This window comes from Dama dama, chromosome 5, assembly GCF_033118175.1.
Source record: "Dama dama isolate Ldn47 chromosome 5, ASM3311817v1, whole genome shotgun sequence".
In the NCBI taxonomy this organism is placed as follows: domain Eukaryota; kingdom Metazoa; phylum Chordata; class Mammalia; order Artiodactyla; family Cervidae; genus Dama; species Dama dama.
The window spans coordinates 112711125-112735538 of record NC_083685.1 but is presented as its reverse complement, the minus strand read 5'-3'; the positions used below and the strand labels follow the sequence as shown (position 1 = coordinate 112735538).

At 40.6% G+C, this 24414-nt stretch overlaps 2 protein-coding genes across 15 annotated transcripts in view; one reads left to right on the top strand and one right to left on the bottom strand.

Annotated features, from left to right (window-relative positions):
- The window catches only part of NBR1 (NBR1 autophagy cargo receptor), a 28372-nt gene extending 9435 nt beyond the window's left edge, over positions 1-18937 (bottom strand). For 2 of the 6 annotated variants that reach the window (XM_061144127.1, XM_061144130.1), the window contains exons 1-15: positions 18412-18536; positions 15243-15353; positions 13967-14029; positions 13292-13310; positions 12550-12572; positions 6026-6220; positions 5637-5714; positions 4914-5128; positions 4258-4425; positions 3616-3825; positions 2684-2843; positions 2300-2590; positions 1418-1564; positions 853-928; positions 226-336 (exon numbers count right to left, since the gene is read on the bottom strand). In XM_061144127.1, the coding sequence (XP_061000110.1) occupies positions 226-336; positions 853-928; positions 1418-1564; positions 2300-2590; positions 2684-2843; positions 3616-3825; positions 4258-4425; positions 4914-5128; positions 5637-5714; positions 6026-6220; positions 12550-12572; positions 13292-13310; positions 13967-14029; positions 15243-15344 (1858 nt within the window). In that variant the 5' untranslated portion in view covers positions 15345-15353; positions 18412-18536. Of the gene's footprint in view, positions 1-225; positions 337-852; positions 929-1417; positions 1565-2299; positions 2591-2683; positions 2844-3615; positions 3826-4257; positions 4426-4913; positions 5129-5636; positions 5715-6025; positions 6221-12549; positions 12573-13291; positions 13311-13966; positions 14030-15242; positions 15354-18411; positions 18537-18774 lie in introns of those variants that run through there. The other 4 variants (XM_061144128.1, XM_061144129.1, XM_061144131.1 and 1 more) reach the window with 4 other exon arrangements.
- Positions 18688-24414, top strand: part of BRCA1 (BRCA1 DNA repair associated) — a 71260-nt gene continuing 65533 nt past the window's right edge. For 7 of the 9 annotated variants that reach the window (XM_061144126.1, XM_061144121.1, XM_061144124.1 and 4 more), the window contains exons 1-2: positions 19370-19598; positions 20472-20582. In XM_061144126.1, coding sequence (XP_061000109.1) covers positions 20503-20582 — 80 coding nt within the window. In that variant the 5' untranslated portion in view covers positions 19370-19598; positions 20472-20502. Of the gene's footprint in view, positions 18736-19326; positions 19599-20471; positions 20583-24414 lie in introns of those variants that run through there. The other 2 variants (XM_061144117.1, XM_061144118.1) reach the window with 2 other exon arrangements.

The following is a 24414-nucleotide window of genomic DNA, read 5'->3' as shown; positions in this document are numbered from 1 at the left end:
TGTTTAAAGTGTTGCAGAGCTTTCTCTAGTCATGTCCCCATGCTGATACGATGCCAAGGAATAGCTGCTATCTGTGCTATGTGAAGGTAAGGAGACCTCAAAAAATCAGATTCTATGGAAAACCCGTTTACACACCAAGGTAAGGTTAGTAGAAGGTATGGATAACAACAGGGTGTGGTATGGAAGGGGAGGTTGCAAATGCTTTATAAATATTTAACCCCTTACCAGGAAGTGCTTTAAATCCCGCCCCTTCACTCTCTTCCTGTATCTGCCCCAAGCCTGGCTTCTCTATTAAAGGACTGTCATGTGGCAGAGGAGACATGCAGGGAGTCATATCTGGAGAATGAAGATAGGAGAACCATCAACCAAGAAAAAGCATTGCATCATCAATACTCAGTGTCCAGAAACAGCAGCTTCTAGGTTTCCTGCCTCCTGCAGAGCTAAACTAAACCCACGTACACTTCAAGGCCTGTTGTAAAGAATTTCTCCAGACCATCAGGTACACAAGTATCTCAGACAGGTCAATCAACACAGGAAGGATCATAAACAGTTGTTTGGCTTTGGAAGACCATGGCCAAGACACAGAACCATGAATGTAAAGTAACAAAGGGACACAAACACCTAGAGAGAAATGGAGAAGAAGGTCCCTTTATGGGGGGGAGCTCTGTACAAACTTGTATTGTTGCCTCTGACAGAAACAGGGAAATGGGTCCATGGGTGCAGTTTTAATATCACATTGTGGGAGAAATCCTTGCCTACTAATATCTCAGAATGACATAATAACTACCAGAGTCAGGGGGGCAGTACTATTGGGCCTGTTAATAAACAAGGTGGACCAAGTGACATTCTTACCCACAGGAGTGTTGTGGGGCACTCTCTCCAACTCTTGGACAATATTTATATCCAACAGCTCAAAGGACAGCAGATCCTGGGAAAAAAAAAAAAGGCGGGGGGCATGTTAGGCTACTTGCAACACATGCAAGAGCCATGTTTTGTGTTAAAGGCTACTGAGCTCCACATCATCCTAGACTCAACTCTGTTCAAATTCATGTCTCATTTCAGTCAAGTGGGAACAAGAAGAGTTAAATGGGAACCAAACATTCAAATAGCCACTGGGAGGAGAGAGAGCGGATGCAGTGGGGGTGAAGGTGAACCAGTTAGGCAGAAAGAAGAGGCAACGAAGGGGAAGTTGTGGGAAGCACAAGATAAGTTCCCAATTCAAAGAGGAAATATTTAGTTTAGAAACTTGCTTCCATTGGGGATGATCCTGCCATCCAATGCATCTCACTAGATTAGAGTGGGTCTATCTCTAACTTCCTGGGCAAAACCGACAGCTCTACCAGCTTCCCTTCAACAAGTTAAGAACTTGTTCCCCAGGGCTTTCTGTCCCTTCCCCTCAAAATGCTCAATCTTCCACCTGGGCAGTCAGAAGGTCCACGGATGGGATGTAGAGCTCTCTCTTGCTGGCAGCATGCTTTGCCTTCTGTGGGATGCGAGCTCCTGTCCCTTCTGTCTGCTCAGTTGTTTCACCAGGCAGAATTTCTTCTTTAGCCAGAAAAGCTTCCTATGGAGAGAAACCATTGGGACACATTTTCGGCCCCCAACAGAACTCAAGAAGCAAGTTGATGGCTGCCTCCCTAAAATCAAATGCGCTGTATGTAGTAAAACTTTTTGTTTTAATTTCACACTTTTCTATGAAAAACCTACAAAAAGAGTACAGAGAGTTTACTAATTACCCCCTTCATCTAGCTTCCCCTAATGACAGTAACTTAGATTAACCATAACAATAGTCAAAACCAGGACATTATCACTGGGTAACTTAAATTTAAGCAGTAAATAGGGAAGTTGCCCTAAAACAACATGCATAGGACTTCCCTGGTGGTCTACTGGTTAAGAATCCACCTGCCAATTAGGGGACACAGGTATGACCCCTGGTCTGGGAAGAACCTGTGTGCTGTGAAGCACTACGCTGGCGCTCCACAATAAGAGAAGCCACTGCAGCGAGAAGCCTGTGCACCGTGATGAAGAGCAGCCCCCGCTCATTATACTGGTGAAAGCCTGTGCAGCATCGATGAGCCAGTGCAGCCACATATAAATAAATAGCACAACAACAACAAAATCAAAAAGAAACTGTACACCAAGTAACAACCAGGGTTAAGCACTGAGGGACACACAAACAAAGCCCCAGAAGACTAGGCCCAATATAAGCATACTGATATGTTTGGGGAGAGGGGAGAAGCTGGCCTTTCCAGGTTTCTGGAGGATCCACCAGCTGTGAACAGGCCCTTCCAATGCTCACCTCTTGCTGGCAGGTGAGATCATCACCTCTGCTTGAGCTGATCATGCTCTTTTCACTGTTATCCGGGCTCTCTGTGGAGGGGAAAGGATCCACTATGATGCTGCACCATACCCGAGGCCCGAACTGCTGGCCCTTGTGAGAAAGACGCCAATGGGAAGTGTATGTTCCCTCCAAAGTTGGGGCAATGAACTCCACAGACACAACTCCCACATGGCCGGCCTTTAGGCAGGGAACCAAAACATCCTTCTTTTCGGTAGAAGCCAAAGTCAGGTTTCCCCACATGAACTTGAGCTGAAAAGAACAGTAACAGGAGAAAGAAAGTTTGTCAGTTAAACACTCTGCCATCTCAGTCACTTCACATTCACACTTTGTGGGGAAAACTACCTTTGTGTCTGTGCTCCACTTGACATTTCCTGTATTTTTCATCCTCCAGTGTTTGATAAACTTGGTTCCTGGCTGGAGGTGAGTCCCATCAGGCAAATTCTCGTCCACAAACGCGGCACTGAGTGTCGGCATAACTGGGGCACAGGGTTGCAGAGGGAGCCTGGACAAAAGTTTCGATTTTAATTACTTGTGTTGGGTGTGATGTATTCTGAATATCCAATATGTGGTTCAATATGCAGACTGTGACCCTGGAGGGCATACTAGTGCATCTGCTTTATAATGGGAATTCCCTTACAGTCCAGTGGTTAGAATTGTTGCTTTCACTGCTGAGGGCCTGGGTTTGATCCCTGGTCTGGGAACTAAGACCCTGCAAGCTTCATGTGGTGCAGCCAAAAAACCCTCCAACAAGAACAAACTATTAACATTTTTTAAGAAAACAAGCTGACCCAAGGAATTCCCTGGCAGTCTAGTGGTTAGGACTCCGTGCTTCCACTGTAGGGAGTACGGGTCTGATCACTGGTCGGTGGATTAAGATCCTACCTGCCACTGAAAGAATAAAACAAGGGGACCTGACTCCTAAGTTAAAAAACTATGGTGAGGATAACTGAAAGGGTCCATAAATACCACAACTAGAGAGTTGGGCTCTTAAAACATTTGCTCCTTTTGCTTCAAATCCAGACTGCCTCCAGTGAAGAGAGATCACACCAGTTTCTGAACCTTACTGGTTTCTGTTTTTCTGAAGAAGGCAACAAAGTAAGCATCAAAGATAACTAGCAAACCACCCTTTAAGAACACTAAGATCAGAAAATGGGAAGTTTTAAGGGTTTGAGTGCTAGGAGTTAGCTATAATAAATAAGACAGAATTTGGTTTAAGTTCCAGTTTTAGAGGGCTGGACCTAAAGCTCTGGCTCCCGCCCTGGCCCTGGGCTTACATCGGGGTGTTTGACTGCAGCAGGCTCTCGGATCGGCTCAAAGGAGACTTGGGGCTCTGCAGCCCATGAAGCGAATTCCATAGATGAATCTTCCTGTGGAGTTTAAGCTGCTTTTTAAGTTCCTTGACCTCTGCTTTACGCTGTTTCTTCTCAGCCCGCAATCTTTGCTTTTCTGCTTTAAGAAAGTTCTTATCAACTTGCTTCTGGAGCCTGTGAGATTAAAAAAAAAAAAAAAGTCTTAAAAAACAAATCTCACAAATAAACCTTGAAGCTATTCTGAGCCACCTGTGGTCTTCATCAGCGTCTGCTTCTAGTTTAGCTTCTTAATTTCTTTCTGCAGTTCTGGTTTCCATCTCATTAGCTCCAGATAATTATCCCTGTCACTGCACATCAACTGGAAAGGAGCTGGAACTAAGGAGACTCTTTGGTCTTTTTTTTGGCTGTGCCACACGGCTCGTGGGAGCTCAGTTCTTCAACCAGGGATCAAACCTGTGTTCCCTGCAATGGATGCGCAGAGTCCTAACCACTGGATGGACCATAAGGGAAGTCTCAGAAGACTATTTAGTTTTGTGATCCCACCCTGTCACCAAAACCAAAAAGCCAACCAGAGAACAAACACCCCATATATATATATGGTTTTACCTGGCCTGTTCCAGAGCAGCAGGAAGGCGAGGAGTAGACAACCTCGAGTGAGAAAACGGTTCAGAGGAACCCATAACCGGTCTCCGCAACTTCAGCAGGACATGGTTGGAGTCATGGGCATACGGCCCCGATTCACAATCTTCGCAGATATTGTAGGATGGGCAGAGGCTGTGAGGAAAGGAATGGCACAGTGGGAAGTACCTAAGGTCAGGAGATACGGACCCAGACTTCCATATGTTTGCTCTATCACCACTGAGGTGGGAACCTGAGCATGCCACCCACACATGCCATGTCTCAATCCTCAAGAATAAAATGAAGATATTAACACTTCACCTATACCTATTTCAAAGGACACTCTATGGGAGGAAAGATATGAAAGAGTTGGGAATAGGGAGACAACCTTTGGGGATCCAATTTCATTTTGGGGAACTTAATTTTGTCTGGCTCTCTCAATTCAAATGTATACCTGAACACAGCAATCTAATGACTCACTCTTCAAATAGTTATTTTCTCTTGTGGGTGAAGAGTAGCTTGTTTTCAATACAGAGCTGCTGTGTCTGATGCTCAGAGTAAGTACACCCTTTACCCCCCAGAACATTAGAACCTCCCGCTCTGTGGTCTACTAAGGGGTGTTCATTCCCAAGCTACTGCTTTACCTGCACTGGTAGCGCACACCTACGATACTCCTTTGGCAGCTGCTGCAAGCAATATGCCAGCTGAACTGGTTTTCTGGCAAAAACAGTGTCTCCTCTGAAACAGGCATTGAAACTTCTGAGGGACATGAACCTAAGGATGGATTCTGGAGGACAAGCTTCTCATGTAATTTCTGTTCAAGCTTTTCAACCGTTTCTTTAACCACTTGTTCTCTGAACTAGAATACAAAAAAGGTGGTGTTGGGGGGGGGGGGGGCGGATTCTCTCAGTTCCAAGACTGGAAAAAGGCATGAAAATATAAAATAAACCTGAAACCTCACCATCTCTGGTATAAGAACACAATAATCAGATAATAGATAAAGAATGAATGGACAGAAACATAGCCAAAAAAAGGTCTAATCCTTCCACAGCTAAAGTGGCTTCAAAGCAAATATCAAGAAGCCCTTTGATGAGTAAATTTCTAACACTTCCTTCTCAAGCACAGAAATTTGTCTCTTTCCCTTACATCCTTAAACTCCCCCCTTTTCTAGTACATCACTGCGAAAGCCAGGAACTTTCTTGACTGGAAAGTTTGGAAGTTGGAAAGTTGTAGTTTGGAAATTATTAGCTACCATTCTTTGTTCACCTGTACCAGAGGCAGCAGCCCTCTGGAGCTAGCTTTCTATTTCTTCAACAATCCATCTTTGCCAACACTGCTGCTAAACCCAAGCTGGAAAAAACACTCACTGTCTCTAGGTAGCTTGTGAACCAGTCAGGGGGCTTGTCTTGAGGCTGGTCTGGATTACGTGGAGCAGGTGGAAGCTGCTGCAAGTAAACACAAATCCAAGATACTTTTTTCCTTCTGTTTAAAGTAATTGTCCTACAATGTATTATTTTGAGGTTTCTTTTGTCAAATAATATTAACGTATAGCTTTAAAAAGTGAGCATGAAAAAGTATAAGAAAAATGTCACCCTATTCATGGTCCTCTCCAGAAGTAACTACTGTTACCAGTTCAAAAAGTCAGACAGAGATGGTCACAATTAACTCCTAAACCTCTGAAGAACAGCTCAAATCTTAGACCAGAGACAATGAAACACAGGTCAGAAAAATCATAGACAGGTCGTTCCCTTTGTACCTGTGTTGCAGGATCCTCTGGGGTCTTCATGTCTGACCCCAAGACTCTCACCAGTGAAGAATAATGTGCAAGTGGCTTCTTTCCTGTCCTAGCAACTGGTCGTTTTTCTGTTCCAATAGGGGGTAGGGCTTCCTCGACAACACGATAGCCTTCATGGACTTGCATCTGCAATTGGTTTCCCTGCTTAACTGCCATCTGAGAGCAGAAGTTATGAAATAAAAACAATATTATGTGATTCTTTTCCTAAATAAAAATTCAAAGACACAAAAATAGAAAGGGTATGGGAACATTTGCTGGAAATTATCACGATTTATGCTTCTTTGTATATCTGTAGTATTTTTTTAATATTCTTTCATCTTAGAGAGAGGTAAACTGTCTGCTGATTTCCAAGACTATACCTATTCCTCAAAATGGTTTCTTTCTTTTTGGGGAGTGGGGGAAGTGTTTTTTCAAAGTTTTTTATTATGAAAACATTTCAAACATACACAAAAGTAGGAGTAGTGTGATAAATCCCCAAGGATTCATGCTTTTTTAAATTAAGTCAAATGACAAATATGCTAATACTCAGCTTGCTGCTTCTTTGCCAAGAATGTTAACTAGGAATAGTTTTGTTAAAAAACAAAGTTTTTAGTGTAGCTCTTCATTAGGTGAGATGTTTTAATTAATTGGGTTGTTTGACTTTTAAAAATTTAAGTGTGATTGACATAACATTAGTTTCAGGTGGACAACATGATGATCTGACATTGGTATACATTGTGAAATGATCACCACCTTTGTCCAGTTACAATCTGTTAACTGGTTTATAATGTAGGACTCTATTTACAGATTCTAGTCTCAACTTTACAAAAGTCAGTTCTAAGACTCAGAAAAGTTAAACTCACGTCCCATAGTTAAGTCTTTACCTTCCCACTAAGGACAGTATTTTGGGAAGCATGCTTAAGTGGTCACCCCTTTTTGAAAAGAATCTTCTCAAACACTCTTACTATTTTTTTTTTTCCAAACACTCTTATTTTTAAAAACTACTTCAAGGAACATTTGAGGTTTCAAGAAGGTACTCTAGCATCCAAGGAGAGATTAACGGTCAAGTCTGTGGGGTTCTAGCTCCTCCCACTTGTTATCCAGTGACAAGAACTGTTCTTTCTTTATCTATTTTCACACAGTAGATGTCTTAAGATTCCACTTAGAAACAGCATTCTGTGGCCAAAACATCTGAAAGCTCTTATCTAGGTCAGGGATCAGCAAAATTTCTTTTTTTCTTTAATTGAAGTATAGCGTATTTACAATGACTCAGGTCAGGTGTAGAGCAAAGTGATTGCTATACATACACACATACACTTTTTCAAGTTTCTTGTCCATAATAAGTTATTACAAGACACTGAATACAGTTCCACGTTCTATACAGGAGGTTCTTGTTCAACAAACCTTCTTAAAGGGCCACATAATAAATATTTTAGGCTTCTGGGCCATTCAATTTCTCCTACAACTACTCAACTCCGTCATTGTGGCACAAAGGTAGCCAGAGACAAAACATGATCAATGGGCATGACTGTGTTCTAATAAAACTTTAAATATGCAGCCAGGGTGAGGTCAGCCGCAAGGTGGTGAATAAGGATTTTGGGGACATATGGCAAATGAGTTTTACTGGTAGGATTCAGAAATAAGACCCTGAAACAGAGAATGTGGTGACCTAACTACCAATCATCTGTAGGCCTCTGTGGGAAAAGTTCACAAGGAAAGTTCCCTTCCTAGCAAGGGAAAACTTTACATTTTGAAGAAACTAAAAGGTCAGCAACATAGTAAGAAATTGCTATGGCAGGAGATGAAGGCTTAAACCTCACAGGAATCTCAATTCGCAGATTTATATACTGATCATTTGAAACACCTCTAATTAGCTAAAGAGGAAAGATTCAAGAAGCAACCTAGAAAAGTTACCAGTCCTTATCAGAACTAGAAGTTGACCATCCACTGTCAGAAGAATGAGTAGATCAACATTTGCTAGAACAATGTAATACTGGTCAGGCTTTGTCTGAACTCTGAGCTTTGAGCAGTCTCAGCCAGAAGAACAATGTAGCATAAGAGTAAACTCTCCTGCTATTCCAAAGAAAAATATTAATAAAAAGAAAACATCATACCAAAAAACACAGAAGAGGGGCTTCCCTGGTACAATGGATAAGAATCCGCCTGCCAATGCACAGGACACAGGTTCAATCCCTGGTCCGGGAAGATCCCACATGCCATGGGGCAACTAAGCCTGTGTGCCACAACTACCATGCCCACATCCTAGAGCCTGTGCACTGCAACGAGAAGCCACTGCACTGAGAAGCCTGCGCAACCAAGAGTAGCCCCCTGAAAATAGAGACAGCCCCCATGCAGCAACAAAACCCCAGTGCAACCAAAAATTAAAAAAAGCACAGGAAGAATGTGAACAAGTACAAGATAACTGTGCTATTAAAGAAGAAGAATTTGGAGGAAATAAGAGAGAAGAAGCTCTAAGACTTTACTAAAAAGGCCAGTATCATCTTTTTTTTTTTGGCTGCACCATGCAGCTTATAGGATCTTAGTTCCCTAACCAGATAACCTGTGCCTTCCATGGTGAAAGCTCGGAGTCCTAACCACTGGACCACTCAGGAATTTCCACCAGTACTTTCTGGTGGAAAGGATTAAGTTATCTGTTGGCTACTGAGTTCGGGTATGTACTATCCCTCCTAACACTGAACTAAATTTGTCAACAGAAACTGAGATTGTTAAGCTCTACTGAAAATAAAATGTTCAAATACTGTTTTTGTAAAAAGAAATTATATCTAAATAGTCTACATGATTCCTTTTCTTCCTTTCACTTTTCATTTTTGTCCAAGCTACAGGGCATGTGGGATCTTAGTTCCCCATCCAGGGATTGACCATGTGCCCCCTCCTTCAGAAGTGTGGAGGCTTAACCACTGGACCTTCACAAAGTCCCTCCTTTCTTTTTTAAACTGAGGTATGGTTGATTTATAATACTATATGCTTTCAGGTATATAACCTAGTAACTTTTTTTTTTAAAAGATCATATTCCATTTATAGTTATGATAAAATATGATATGGCTGAATTCTCCATTCCTTGTAGCTTATTTATTTTATATATTAATAGTCTGTACCTCTAAATCCTCTACCCATTTCTTGTCCTTCCCTACTGGTAACCATTAGTTTGTTTTCTGTATTGGTGAGTTTGTTTCTTTTTTGTTATATTCACATTTTACTTTTTAGATTCCACATATATGATAACATACAGTATTTGCCTTTCTCTTCTATTTCACAAAGCTACATCCATATTGTTGTAAATGGCAAAACTTCATTCTTTTTTATGGCTGACTAGTATTCCTGGACTTCCCTGGTGGTTCAGTGTTATCCACCTGCCGATGCAGAGGAGATGTTCGTTCGACCCCTGGGTGGGGAAGATCCCTTGGAGGAAATGGCAACCCACTCCAGTATTCTTGCCTGGGAAATCTAACGGACAGAGGAGCCTGAAAGGTTATAATCCACGGGGTTGCAAAAGAGTCAGACATGACTTAGTAACTAAACAACAACCAACTGTATGGGTGTGTGTACACATCTTTATCCGTTCGTCTGTTGATGGACACTTAGGTTGCTTCCATATCTAGACTACTATAAATAATGCTGCTGTGAACATTGGGTGCATACATCTTTTCAAATTAGCATCTTCATTTCCTTTGGATATATATTCAGGAGTAAAATTGGTAGGTCATACAGTAGCTGTATTTTTAGTTTCTTGAGGAACATCCAAACTGTTTTTCACAGTGGCCACATCAAATTTACATACCCACCAATAGTGTACAAGTGTTCTCTTTTCTCCACAGCCCTGCCATCATTTGTTATTTGTGACCTTCCTGATGATAGCCATTTTGACAGGCGTGAGGTGATCTGTTTCTTATTTATTTACCTCTGAAGTAAGGCTGGTCTGGAGAACTGAAAGAACCTTTTAGTTGAGTGAGGTATAATACTTTTATCATTTAAATTCAGATGAAATACAGTGTCCAGAAAAAATTTTAAATATTATATATATATATTTAGAAAAGGCAGAGGAACCAGAGATCAAATTGCCAACACCTGTTGGATCATCGAAAAAGCAAGCAAGTTCCAAAAAAACATCTACTTCTGCTTTACTGACTACACCAAACCTTTGACTGTGTGGATCACAACAAATTGTGGAAAATTCTTAAAGAGATAGGAATAGCAGACCACCTGACCTGCCTCCTGAGAAATCTTTATGCAGGTCAAGAAGCAACAGTTAGAACGGATATGGAACAACAGAGAAATTGGGAAAGGAGTACATCAAGGTGACGTACACTGTCACCCTGCTTATTTAACTTATATGCAGAGTATATCATGCAAAATGCTGGGCTGGATGAAGCATAAGCTGGAATCACGACTGCCGGGAGAAGTATCAATAACCTCAGATATGCAGATGACACCACCCTTATGGCAGAAAGTGAAGAACTAAAGAGCCTCTTGATGAAAGTGAAAGAGAGTGAGAAAGTTGGCTTAAAACTCAACATTCAGAAAGCTAAGGTAATGGAATCCAGTTCCATCACTTCATGGCAAACAGATGGGGAAACAATAGAAACAGTGAGAGACTTTATTTTTTTGGGTTCCAAAATCACTGCAGATGGTGACTACAGCCATAAAATTAAAAGATGCTTGCTCCTTGGAAGAAAAGCTATGACCAACCTAGACAGCATATTAAAAAGCAGAGACATTACTTTGCTGACAAAGGTCTGTGTAGTCAATGGTTTTTCCAGTAGTCATGTATAGATTTGAGAGTTGGACCATAAAGAAAGCTGAACACTGAAGAATTGATGCTTTTGAACTGTGGTGTTGGAGAAGACTCTTGAAGAGTCCCTTGGACTGCAAGGAGATCCAACCAGTCAATCTTAAAGGAAATCAGTCCAGAATGTTCACTGGAAGGACTGATGCCAAAGCTGAAACTCCAATACTTTGACCACCTGACGTGAAGAACTGACTCACTGGAAAAGACTCCGACGCTGGGAAAGATTGAAGGCAGGAGGCGAAGGGATGACAGAGGATGAGACGGTTGGATGGCATCACTGACTCGATGGACATGAGTTTGAGTAAGCTCCGGGAGCTGGTGATGGACAGGGAAGCCTGGAGTGCTGCAGTCCACGGGGTCACAAAGCATTGGACATGACTGAGCAACTGAAGTGATGAGCGCACGCGTGCACACATATGGGCGCGCATGTACACACACACACACGCGCGCGCACACACACAGAGTCAGCTTGCCAGGTATAGTTCATCAACTCCTATTCTAGGCCAGAAACCAAGAAGCTTTTTCTAAAACACTTGGTAGAGTCTGTGAAAAAAATTGCTCAAGAAATAACTATAATGAAACTGTGTCAAAATATAAATGTGGGATTTTAAGTATTATATAGTAATTATGTAAAAACTATGCATATAAAAGAAGTCTTGCTTCCTAGGGCAAGACAGGCTTATATAAACTGTAGACTCCTGATATCTAAGATTTCTGACTGAATGGGTAAAATAGTGAATGTGGGAAAGTTAGTGGAATTCTCAAGTTTTAAAAAGACTTTGTGAAACTACTGTAGCTTCTGAGAATTGGGAAACCGAAAAGCTGGAAGGGTTGAAGAACAATAAAGGGGTGTTAGGGAACATCATATGAGAACAGCTTAAAGTCAAAGAGCAAACAGGAAGATTGCATGAACTGGGGCAGAGAAAAATTACGAAGCATGAGAAATTCTTAACACAGATGGATATTTCAACTACAAGAAACCAGGAGAGGACATGGATATCTAAAACCAATAGACTGGCTGGGAAATAAAGATTTCTCAGTTAAAAAAAAAAAAAAAAAAAAAGAAAGAAAAAATTGGCTAAATTTTTGAAACCAGTGGCACCCAGAACAGCAGTTTTGACCAAAAACTGGAAAGGGTAAATTCAGCTACTGATTTGAAACAAAAATCTTGCTTTTCCCTTCTTCTCTCCCTAGACCAAAAGTGATTATGGAAAATGACTTAATCTGGACTAGAAGTTCAAAAAGGATAGTCAATGAAAGGCCACCTTAGCACACCTTAAATAAGTGACCTTGAGGAATGCTATAATTGATCACTGACAAACAAGAAGTTATTTGTAACTGCATGGTTACACCTTAAATTCTTCCACATTATAGTGTAATATTCTACAGGGAACAAAGTGAAGGAAGGAGATGAAAAGTGTGAACCAGAAAGCATCAATCCAGAGTTTTCTGAATTCTGAAATGCCAGGATGGTGGCTTCAAGATCAGCAATGAGATGTCATGATCATCAGAAAAAATCTTTACATTAGGATGTACCTTTTGTTGCGTGGTATGCCAAACTCAACCCAGTCTCCCTAAAAATGGGTTTTGCTGTGTTTACAGTCATTAGTTTCTCCCCATGGCTAATGGAATTCAGGCTCAAGTTTGAGTCCATAAATATTTTTTAAATTATTTGAAAACAAGAGGAAATAATCATTACCTTAAGTGCTTCTTCATATTCTCCTAAAAGGACAAAAATACATACTGTGATATTTTTTTTAACCAGCCCAAAAGATTCAATTAAGCACAGTAAATTCTTACTTTTAAAAATTCTTAGCTTACAATTGTTATACACAAATAGCTGACAAACTCCCTTCTCATGCTGTCACAAATAGAAGCTACTTGCAGATTAGTTCTCCCCCTTAAATCCTTCTCTCTTTGCTACCAGAGCCTTCCACTTACAAAAACTCAATCCAGTTCCCTTACACTAGGCTTAATGAAGCTCAGGACTCAAGGAAGTTCAAGGATAATGGTAATACTATCATTTCAGCCAGTTAAAAATATAACATTGTTCCTATGGAAAATACACCCATGTTCTGAACAACAATCTTATTTATACATGGACTTTAACATATACACCAAGTCAAGGAAAAAAGCAATACCAGGATAACAAGTTAAATGTGTTGAACTGGGAAGTGTATTTTCAAAAGATTAGTATCTTAAATATAAGAGAATCTCTCATTAAAGAGGTCCTTTGGGTCCAATCAAGGTGCCAACCTACACACAAAAACTGCTAAAAAATAAAGATTTGCCATGAATCTAATGCCCCTGGGTAAATGAGTGCATTTATCCCAAATTCTACTCTTATACTGCACAAGATTTGAGTGTAAATGGAAAGACCAACGCCCATAACCAGATTAAGATTTTTAAATAAAGCTCAATAGGTTTTCTTAGGGACTTACCTTGACTGTTGATGGATACCTGTGAGGAAAAAGCAACAGTGAATTATAAACTTCTCATCAACTGAGCAATTCAGCATATTCAGCCTCATAGGACAGATGCAAAATCTCAGGTTAGGGGTCCCACTTTTCCAGTACCTGAACTAACTATGAATAATTAATTTTATTGTTTAACTATCACATCTACCTTTATTTCAGGTACACTGAGAAGCAGCATGGTATAGTGGCTAGGAGCCTGGGCTCTGAAGCCAGAAAGTATGAAGTATGTATATCAGAGGGTATGAGTGGTACCCTAGTCTACTACTTCCAAGCTTTTGCTCCTATGGGCAAGGTTATTGAAACTCTCTGTGCCTCAGTTTCCTCATAAGTAAAACAGAGATGATGATAATAGTGTATACACACATAGTACTGTTGTTCAGCTTGTGATATAGTTGAACGTAAGATCACCTGTAGTTTTAAAAGTTATCTCTCAGATTTTCTTTTTCAACGCTGCTTTCCTATTTCTCAACTCCATTTCAGATGCCACAACTTGGCTTAGAACATGCAATTATCAAATATATTTAAACTCCTACACAAATGAGATAAACAGTATTCTGATATTTTTGAATACCATATCCCTCTTGAGAAATAAGATCCTTATTCTGGATACCTGGTCATGGGTACTGTAATATACTTTACCTCTTCATTTTCCTCATCCAAGTATTTTATTTGAATAGTGTTCAGATCAAATGAAACTTTTACCTGCAAATAAAATGTGCACACTATATGATCAAGTTATCAAAAAGGCAGGTTGCAATAGAACCCTAGAAATCATAATATAAAGGATGGATAGGGACTGCCCTGGTGGTCCAGTGGCTAAGATTCCATGCTCCCAATGTAGGGGACCTGGGTTCGATCCCTGGTCAGGGAGCTAGATCCCACATGCCGCAACTAAGAGTACATACAGGGCTGTTAACACTGATCACTTCCAAAGAGGTTGAAATAGTGGATGAAGGGTGAGGGGAGTGGAGGGATATTAATCTTTTCATTATATATGTTTGGATTGTTTCATTTCTTGTAACAGGCACATAATATACTTTTATAATTTAATATTTACCATAAAGAAAAAAGGCAAGTTGTCAGCTCATTTAACTAATAGGAAAAGAAAGATAGCTGTTTTTGATTTTCAGATCATTTGACAAACAAGATCTAACTTTCTGGATAACCATCTGTCCAGGCAGTATAAATAAATAGAAAGAAATCTTTCCTGGAAGACAGAGGACTAGATCAGATCATCTTTTGAGGTCTCTCCACCATGTCTTACCATAACATATAACCTGGTAAAAGCAGGTTTTTAACCAAAGAGTTTCATTAGACAAACAGTTACACAGAAAGTAAAACATTCACTATCACAAATCAAACAAAAACAGAACAAAGAGCAAACCTAGAGGAGGAAAGGCACTACCAGTAACAACAAAAGGAACAGAATGAGCTGCTGTGTGAACATGTGTGGCAGTTTTCCTGCTCAACTCTGAGACACTCATCCTCCTGACCTACCAATAAAAGCAACTGATCAGATCTTGAGACAAAGAAAGATCTCTGTATCTTTGGTAGTTCAAAACCCACAATAACCTATCTGCTCTCAATCAAGAGAACCTTAACCTGAGGCCTGGTTAGGGTGGGGCCCACGCCAATTCATTCCTTAGGCTGTATCTACAAGGAAAGAATTTCTAAGTCCTATTTCACTTAAAAAAATACTTTTACCTTTCCTTTCTAAACTCTTCAAGACGAATTTGTTTCCTCTACCAGGTACATCTGTATGAACACCAAACCCTTGACAAAAATTATTTTCCAAAAGGCTCAGAAATGGTAAATATGACAGACTTTACAGCTAAGAAGCATGGCTAAAAATAACTACTTTGGGGGAAAATATCCCTGCTTAAAGGACGGAGAAACAAAACAAAATAACACTCACCATAGCTTCCACATCAGCCCAAGTTGTATTTTCTGGGTCAGAAACTAGAAAGCTTTGAGTTTCATTTCTAAAAGTCACATTTAGTGTAACTTGTGGTTCCATGTTGTGGGGCTAGAGAAGACAGGGTGGGTGAGGGAGAGAAAACACATTAGACAGGGTTCTGTAAACTATACAAACATTCAGTCAGCTAATATCTGTGAGGACCTAATATAGCCTGGGCTAGGAGGACACAGCAGTGGATGAGAAGATAATGTCCCTGCTCTTCTGCTATTTACAGTCTAGTAGGTGGTTTAAATGGACATGAGTTTGAGTAAACTCCGGGAGTTGGTGAGGGACAGGGAGGCCTGGTGTGCTGTGATTCATGGGGTCGCAGAGTCGGACACGACTGAGCGACTGAACTAAACTGAGGTGGTTTAAAACAAATCTCACTTCCATATGTTTGCAAAGAGAATGTAAATTTTGGTCACATTCATAGAAATCATCTAACATTTGTAAAATCCTTTGGATTTTATGAACTTTATGATGACTGCTTAATTAAACAGACACCTGCTGTTACATTCTACTAGTAGGATACCAAGATGAGTAAGAGTAGGACTCTACCCTTGGGGAATTTATATTCCTAAAGCTTGAAGGAGATGTTCTAATAAATTTCTCTTGGAAAAGATGCCTTTTCCTAAACTGAGCAACCTAGGTTCTGTATTAGATCTATTTTAACAATTTTAGAGGCTGAAACACTAGCCAAGAAACTACACAGGTGTAGCATTCAACACCCTTTATTCAAGTTCATTTTTTTTTTGGCAGTCTACTTTTTTCTTTTATGGAGAATTTCAAATATACATAAAAGTGGAGAATATTGATGATCTAACTATACCGATCAACTCAAAGTTACCCTCATTTCATCTATACGCTTCCATCCCCCCAATATGGATTGACTATAGTCAACTAATGTTTAAAATATAACTATTAATGGGAAAATTTAAACCTTTACCAAAGAAAAGAGATTAATATACAATGAACCCTGAAAGACCCATCGACTGTCTTCATAATTACCATCAACTCAGGACTAATCTTGTTATAGCAATGCCTTTCCCTACCGGATTATTATTATTGTTTTTATTTCTTGGCCACATCACGCCACATGCAGGATCTTAGTTCCCCAACTGGGGATCAAACCTCTGTCCCCTGCATTGGGAGTGTGGAGTCTTAACCACTGGACTGCTAGGGAAGTCGTTCTACTGGATTATTTGACAGCCATCATTTTATCCATAAAATAATTGAGGGTTTTACCTCTCAAAGATAAGAATTTTACTTACAAATTGTTAGATTGTTTTTTATGACTTTACAAAAAAGTTTAAACCTAAATATAAGTTGTAATGTAAAAGAACAGCCTTTTCATGTTTCATGTTTTCTTAAAAACATATTCATTAATGAATCCTGACTAAGCATCTACCGATTCAGATTCTGCTCCAGGCACACACACTGCAGAGGACCAAGATTAAGTCTCAGGAGTTTACAGTGAAGAAGGGAGGGAGCACAGTGGTTTAGAAGAGCTGGATTCCAGACAGCTCTGGCACATTACTAGCCATATAAGTGTGAGCAGGTGATTTAAACTCTGAGCTTCAGTTTCTGAACCTGTAAAATAAGCCTGAGATCTCCGTTTTGCTAACCTCACACCACCATCATAAGGATTAAGTAAAAATGTGTATGCTGGTTCTTTGAAAACAGTACTTGAACATGAAAGTTATTATTATATAAATCAGCCTTTAGAACCTCACATAGTGCTGTTTTCCACAGTATAATGAACTGCCCTGTGAAACAATACAGCTGTGAGACTGTCATTAAAAAGGACCCTGAACTCTCTGAGAATCAGGGATTTGAGGGGTTTTTTTTGTAAATCCAAACACAAAAATCTCCCAACTTTTTCCACTCTCTGTCTCCACCTAGAGCCAAGAGCATTATCAAAATAGTTTCTGGCACCAATCCTGCTGACATCCAGTATCTCATTCACACAGAATGCAATTCTTGGGGTCCTTAAAATTTGGACAAAACTCCTGTCAATGCCCCAGAATCATGGGCAAAAAAATCGGGGCGATTGACTAATTCACTCTGCCAAAATTCGATCTTCTAAAACACATTCTCAGTTTTCAACTTCTGAGAAACACACTTCCACACTTTTGAGAATCCAAAAGGAAGCTAACCTTCTTCCCTCTTTCTCAAATTACACAACTGGAAATAAGTTTAGATACGTTGGAACTCATCCAGCTGGCTGACTAGGGAGGTGAAAACAGGAAGTGGGAGATTCTAGTTTAGCTGAACTATAGCCAGGTCTTCATAAAGAGTCGCCTATTTATTTTCCTTGGATGTGAAATTCTTTCAGCAAGAGTATTGTCTTGAACTTGTGAAAATACCAAAGCTGTGGTTAGTGTCCTCTGTCACTGTAGTTAGTCAAGTCGGGTAGCTGGGGCCTAGTCTTTCATCTTTCATTAACTGGATTATATTAAATTCATGTTCTGGCTCAGCTTCCCCTGGCACAAGTCAGCTTTTCCTCTAAGTCGATTTTTCCAGGATCTCAAACATCCCTTTAATGAAGTTGACCTAGAACCTGAGCTTTGATTACTGTCTCCACTTGAGGCCTATCCTGGAGTTAAAATGTGTGACCTGAAAGCTGTGTGTTCAATAAAAAGGAAAAACGGTGCCCTTCCAATACCAGAGGTCCCTGAACAAGAAGACTTCCTTACGAGGTTCCCCAAAAGTGGGATGAGGGGGAGTGAGGAGGCTGTGTGGGCAATGTCATCTTTTTTTTCCTTGCAGACTTCATCCTAGTCTTCCAGTTATCGTTTCCTAGCACTCCTTGTCCCCAAGAGAGTGTCACCACCCCCTGAGAACTCTCTCGTTTCCTTTGCCCAGGCCTTTTTTGTCCTGGGGAGTATTGGGGTCCTTCACCAGAAGCTAGGCGTTCTGAACCACGGACCCTCCGTCCCTCCTGTGGTATCCGCCCCCTCGGCCCCTCAGAACACGAACGGATCTCCCATCAGGTCACTGAAAGATCGGTTGTCCAAGTCACGGAAGAAGTCGCCCTTCTCCTTTGGAGGCTTCCTCCCGTAAACTTCCCCAAGTCCTCTCGGTGAGACGTGACACCACCCCTAGGTAACCGCAGTTGTTTCCTTACCAGCTTCCCGCCCCCGGGGGGCGCCTGCCGGAGGCCAATGCAAGAACCGTTCGCTGCCAGCTCTGCTGCTATTTCTGCGGGGTGAATCTAACATGGCGGACAGAGACAGGGCCTAGTCCCCAGGTTCTCTGAGTTTTCGACAAGATGATTGGTTCTTACCAAGTGTCCTTCAAAACTACATCCCCACTGATTGGTCGAAGATAAGTTGGCGGGGGCGGGGCAGGAGGAGCTTGACCCTCACAACAATAACAAACACGGGGAAAAGGGGCGGAACTGCGAGTGCGCAGCCGTGGGCCGGGGCCCGGGATGATTTCCCCTTCCCAGGTAAAAAACGCGCCCGTTGCATTTCTTTAGGTCACCGACCTTAGAGAACGACTTGCTGGAGACTCGCGGGGCTGTATGGGGACTGTAGTCTTACTAGGACTTGTAGGTTCTTTAGCCTATTATCCACTCTCGACATACGAAAACATAACACTCCAGTCCATATCTGTTGACATGCATAAGCGCGCGGAGCTCTTCAGTTTATCAACTGAGTTGTCGTTAGACTCGTGTCTGCCTCCCGTATCGGAAGTTCCTCTCCATAAGACTACAGTTTCCAAGGAACACTGTGGCCAAGGCCTTTCGATCCGCAATGCATGCTGGAAATCGTAGTTTTTCCCTCACAACCCTATTATTTACCTAAACTTGAAACTCCCATTGCGGCGGAAAGGGTGAGGGTGCTGGGCCTCTTCCTGCGACTGTTTAGGCACTATCATGAGCTCATATTCGGGCTCCAGGGAGCGATCTCGACGTTAGTACGGCAATCACTGTGACGTAATAACCCTCAACTGGAAGCGCAGAAGTGAGAGGGAGGGCGCCTATTAGAAAAACTCCGGGAGAACTTGGTCTCTTCCGTCTCTTTCTAATTACGTAAAGAGGGAAAGAATGGATGATCAATCGGGAGCCCCTGAGAGACTCAGCACTTTCTGCTCCGCCCTTCGGTTACGTGTCCGGTTCTGGCGTTCTGAGAGGCTCTCGCTCGAGGCAGCCGCTGGTTTCCGTGGCAACAATAAAGCGCGGGAATTACGGATTAGTTGAAACTGCGACTGCGCGGTGTGAGCTCTCTGGACCGAGGACTGTCCCGGGGCTTTTTCAGAGAAGTGGGCCTCTGGGTCCAGGAAGCCCGGATCTCTTGTTCTGGGTAAAAGGTGAGAGAACCGTGGGGAAGGGAGAGCGGCCCGTGGGGTGTTCTGGGGCAGTAAACCGGTGTGGGGAGAGCCGGGGAGAGGTGACTCCTGAAGGCGAGCAAGACGGATGTTATCGGGTAGGGGGCGGGCGGAAGGTGGAACCTGAGAAGCCTAAGACGTTGAATCTGTGGAAGTCGTGGGGAGAGGGGCTGTTTATGTGTCACGGGATCTGGGGGAGGTGCAGATGATAAGGGCGAGAGCAGGGTGTGTCCTTGGGGGAATCCTGATGGGTCCTGAGGGGGACAACATGGTATAAAAAGACGAGCTGGTATATTTGAGAAAGGGACCCTGAGGGAAAACGGGGGCAGGAATGTATCTGGGAAGAGGAGGAGAAAGGACTTTGTACGAGGCAGAGCCCTTAAGAGCTGGATTCTTGTGAGTTTCTGTGAAGGGGCCAGAAGGAAGTAGAGGGAGGAGCCTCCGTAGGCCCAGATGCTGCTGGTACCGATGTGCCTGAGGAGAATCCTGAGTGTAGGCCAGTGGGAAAATCTGGGGAAGGACAGGGATAGGAGCGTTGGTTGGTGTTGATTTTTATTTTAAGGGAGAGAAAGAAAACAACTGTGATGATTGGAGAAATAGGAGGGTACCAGCACTCACCCAGTCAGTCATCCCACTGTGGCTTTCCCTTTCTTGGAGAACGAAAAAAATCAAAAGGAAATGGTTGGAGGCTAGATGTGCACAAACAGAATTGAAATGGTCTTAATTACACAAAAAGTTTAGAATTTTTTTAAAAATAAGGCTTTGGTCATTAGTTCTATGGTCTGATTCTAAAGCATTCCAATCTTAAATATCACTTAATGAAACTAAACTGCTGTTTATATAACCCTTTTAAAGTGATTTATGTAGTTCATTGGAACAGGAAGAAATGGATTTATCTGTGGATCATGTTGAGGAAGTACAAAATGTCCTTAATGCTATGCAGAAAATCTTAGAGTGTCCAATATGGTAAGTTGAAAGTTTATTAATTTGAAATTCTTCTTGTATATCCACTATATCCTATGCAAATGAATTGAATTGACCTTAAGATGGTAAGGAGAAAAAAAATTGTTACGTCTGTTAAGATTAAGCTATTAAAGTTGCTGCTTTTCTTAGCTGAAGACCTTTAAGAATATAGGAAATTTCTACATTTTCTCCACTTGGGCTCTCCCTTTTCCTTTTTTTCTGTCACCTCAGCACACACAGCTCCCTGTCTTGAATGTCCACAAATTGTCTTGACTGGTTCTATCAGTGTAGAACCAGGGATCTGGTTTAGCTTAAGTGATATTTGGACTTTTCATCCAGCTCCATAACCAGCTTGAGCACTTGGAATGGACTTAATTGATAGTGGGAAAATAAAATCACGAATGCTTGATGTCAGTGAGTGGGTATGTCCTGGGAGAACTTTTGGCTGAAATTAGCCCTGTATATTTAAATCAGAATACTGCAAGTCCTCAAAACCTTTAGCAAGTTTCTTTGACTTTTGTACCTCTTTATTTATTTAACAATTTTTATTTTTTATATAATTTTTAAAGATTGCTCTCCATTTACAGTTATTACGAAAGATCGGCTATATTCCCCATGTTGTATTGGTTTGGCCAAAAACTTCATTCAGTTTTCCTGTAGGGTGGTATGGAAAAACACAAACAAACTTTTTGGCCATCCCAATGTAATACATCCTTGTAGTCTGTCTTAGACCTCTCACCCCCGCCAATCCTATCGTGCCCCTCCCCAGTCTTAGACATTATGAGTGAACCTTTGTTTTTCTTCATCTACAATATAAGGAGGGGACTAGAATTTTAAAGGCTTATAATTTACATACAGTGAAATGCAGAAAACATAAGTGTACAAGTCTTTGTCTTTGGGTAAGTGTATGTATCTTTGTAACCCAGTCAAGGTATGGAACATTTTTTTCAACCCTAGAAAGGTATCTTGTGTGGATTCAGGAGCTCTTAACTTACCCTCCACGACCCTTGGAGGCCTATAGATAGAGCTATATTCCTATATAGTTTCTTCTTTTTTTCCCTATATAGTTTCTTAATGTAATTTTATATTTTGTATTTTATATATTTAAAGACATTACTGTGAGAAGGGGATTCATGAGCTTTTATCAGCTGCCGAGAGGGGTCAATGGTACAACAAAGGTTATGAACCACAGGCTAAATGATCTCAATGGTATCTCTTAAATCTATTACATAAGTTAAAATAAATCTACAAAATAAATTAAAAACCATACCTCAGAATTTCTTGGTGAAAAGCCAGAAAGGAAATTTAGAAAGTTTACTGACTACCCTCTCTCCTCTTATTCTCTGGTCATTCTGTCCTCTTCACTGATCTTCAAACATTCTCCTGTGTCTGAGCTTTTTTGCTTGCTGCTCCCTCTGCCTACAACGAACGTTCTTCCCCTGGTAATTGCGTGGCTCACAAATCTTGATGGAAATACCATCTTTCAAAGAGGCGGACAGTGTTAATTTGAAATTGAAACATTCCCACCCCCAACATACTCTTTATCCCCCTTTCCTCCATAATGCTTAATTTTTTCGTAACTCATTACTACCTGACATTCTGTATAATTTATCCTTTTTCTCAACCACCACAGAATATAAACTCTGGGCAGAGGTTTTTGTCTTATTTACTTGATATCATCAGTAGTTAGAACAGCATTTGGGACATAATAGCCACTCAGTCAACATTTGTTGAAGGTGTTAATAAACTAAATAGGTTCTTTGATATAGTTGAATTTTTTAATATGGTGATAGTGGTGAATATTATTCAAAAAATAATCTGGAAAGTTGCACCTTTCCTTTGTGCTTCATGAAAGTTGTTTTTCATATTTGGAATCAAGAAAATAATATGAAATAAAATGCAAGTTGTGTTTTCAGAGAAAAACAAGATTTATAAGTAACCTACCTTCTGCTTTCCTGCCCCTCAACGTTTCAGCTAAATAAGAACCCAAGCCGAATGAGCTTTACAGCCAAATTTATGAACCATCAGAGCCAGGGAAGGAGGAAATGACAATTGGGGAAAAATTGCTTTTGAAAGAGCGTAAGACTTAAACATGATAATTACAAACAGTGATCAAAAAGTCCTTAATAATATGGCATTTGGGTCCATTTACTTTACATTTCCGTGAGACCCAGTCATAATATTATGTAATATTCTTTCTCATTCTGGCAAATTAATCCATCAATTAAAAATCTCAGATAAAGTAAAAATTAAAGACGTAAGAATGAGAGTTAATGTTAAATTTTATTTTCAGTCAATTATTGTGTATTTTCCAGCTCCTTTTTTATTTTTTCAATCTGTTTTCTATTAGACATAGACATGAGTTTTTAAACTAAAGCTATTCTTGGTTGTTGTTAAACCTTAAACTCATTTGGAATTCTAGGATGGGAATCATATTTAGTTCATTTTTTTTTTTAAACATTGCCCAGAACTACAATTTTCAGCTATGTTTTAATAAATGATTCCTGATTGTGACTGGAAACAGTATTACTTATGTTAGCTGTAGGGTAGGTTTCCATCTTCTTTGAGGTCTCAAGCTGAAATTTCTTCTGCTGGCCTCTGAGTCACTATTGGCATTTATTTCTGATAATTGGTATTTCTTTCTAACTTTTTACATGAATATATAAATTATTTGACTTTCAGAAGAGTTTGCTGAAGTGTGTATCCTAGTGGGTGGTATGGTTGTATTTCGAACCTAACCTAGCTGCTTTTTCCAATCATTTACCATGTTGGAAGCTCAAGTTGTAATTAGTAATTTACATTCAAAATGTAGGAGTAGGCCTAAAACATTTCCAAGTTTGAAGAGTGTTTAAAAAATTTGAATCACTTTTATAGTAAACATTTACTCTCATCATGACCTAGAAGAAAACATTTAAATTATTTTTCTTTCATTCCCATTCTCCAGGCTTTTCCTTCAACAGTCATTACCTTTTTACATATTGGAATTTTCATCTTTTCAAAGTTTGTGTTTACAGTATGTTTGTATAGCTTAGTTTTTAATTACCATACTGAAATATAATTATTTCAAAATTGAGTCAGTGGTGAGAATGAAAGCCATCTGGTATCATAGCTAAATCCAATTTCTCTTTTACTGAGAATTTCTTTTGCTATCTAGCCTATCTGAGGAATAATGATTTGGTAACAAATCAAAGTTCTCTTTGTCCAGTTGTTTTTCTTCTTAAAATCACATTCAGTCCTAATAATAATACTAACATTAGTACAGATCATCTCAGGTTGTAAACATTTTCCCAAGTAGCATTTACTTTTGTTCTCACAATAGCCTTAAGAGACTGGTAGAGTGGGTGACCGAGAAGGAAACTGAGGTTCAGGTAGAGTGGTTGGCCTGAGATCACTCTGCTAATAAAGAGAATTGCAGTAGAAACCCAGTCTTCTGACTTACTCTAGTATTTTTCATTTCATTGCCCTATGCTGTGTTACAAACCCCATGATTGTAAGAGTTATGTTACTGAACCCTTCACAAGAGACTATTGTCCCCCAGCTTTTCTTGTCATCCCTTTCTAAAATGTTAAATATTTGACAAGCCACATTCCTGTCACACACACAGGTTATCTGTTCTTTGATGCCTTTATTGAACTTTACCAAAAATCAGTTTCTGAAGCTCTCATTCAGAATAAACACCAGAGACTTAAAACAGTCCCTCCCTACTCAGGTTCCCAGCTACCTCTCTGACCTCTTCCACTAGTATCTCCCCCTTAATCATTCCATCCTGGCCCCTGGCCTACTCGCTGTCCTTCAAAAACCCTGGGCATGGTCCTGCTCAGAGACTTTCTTTTCT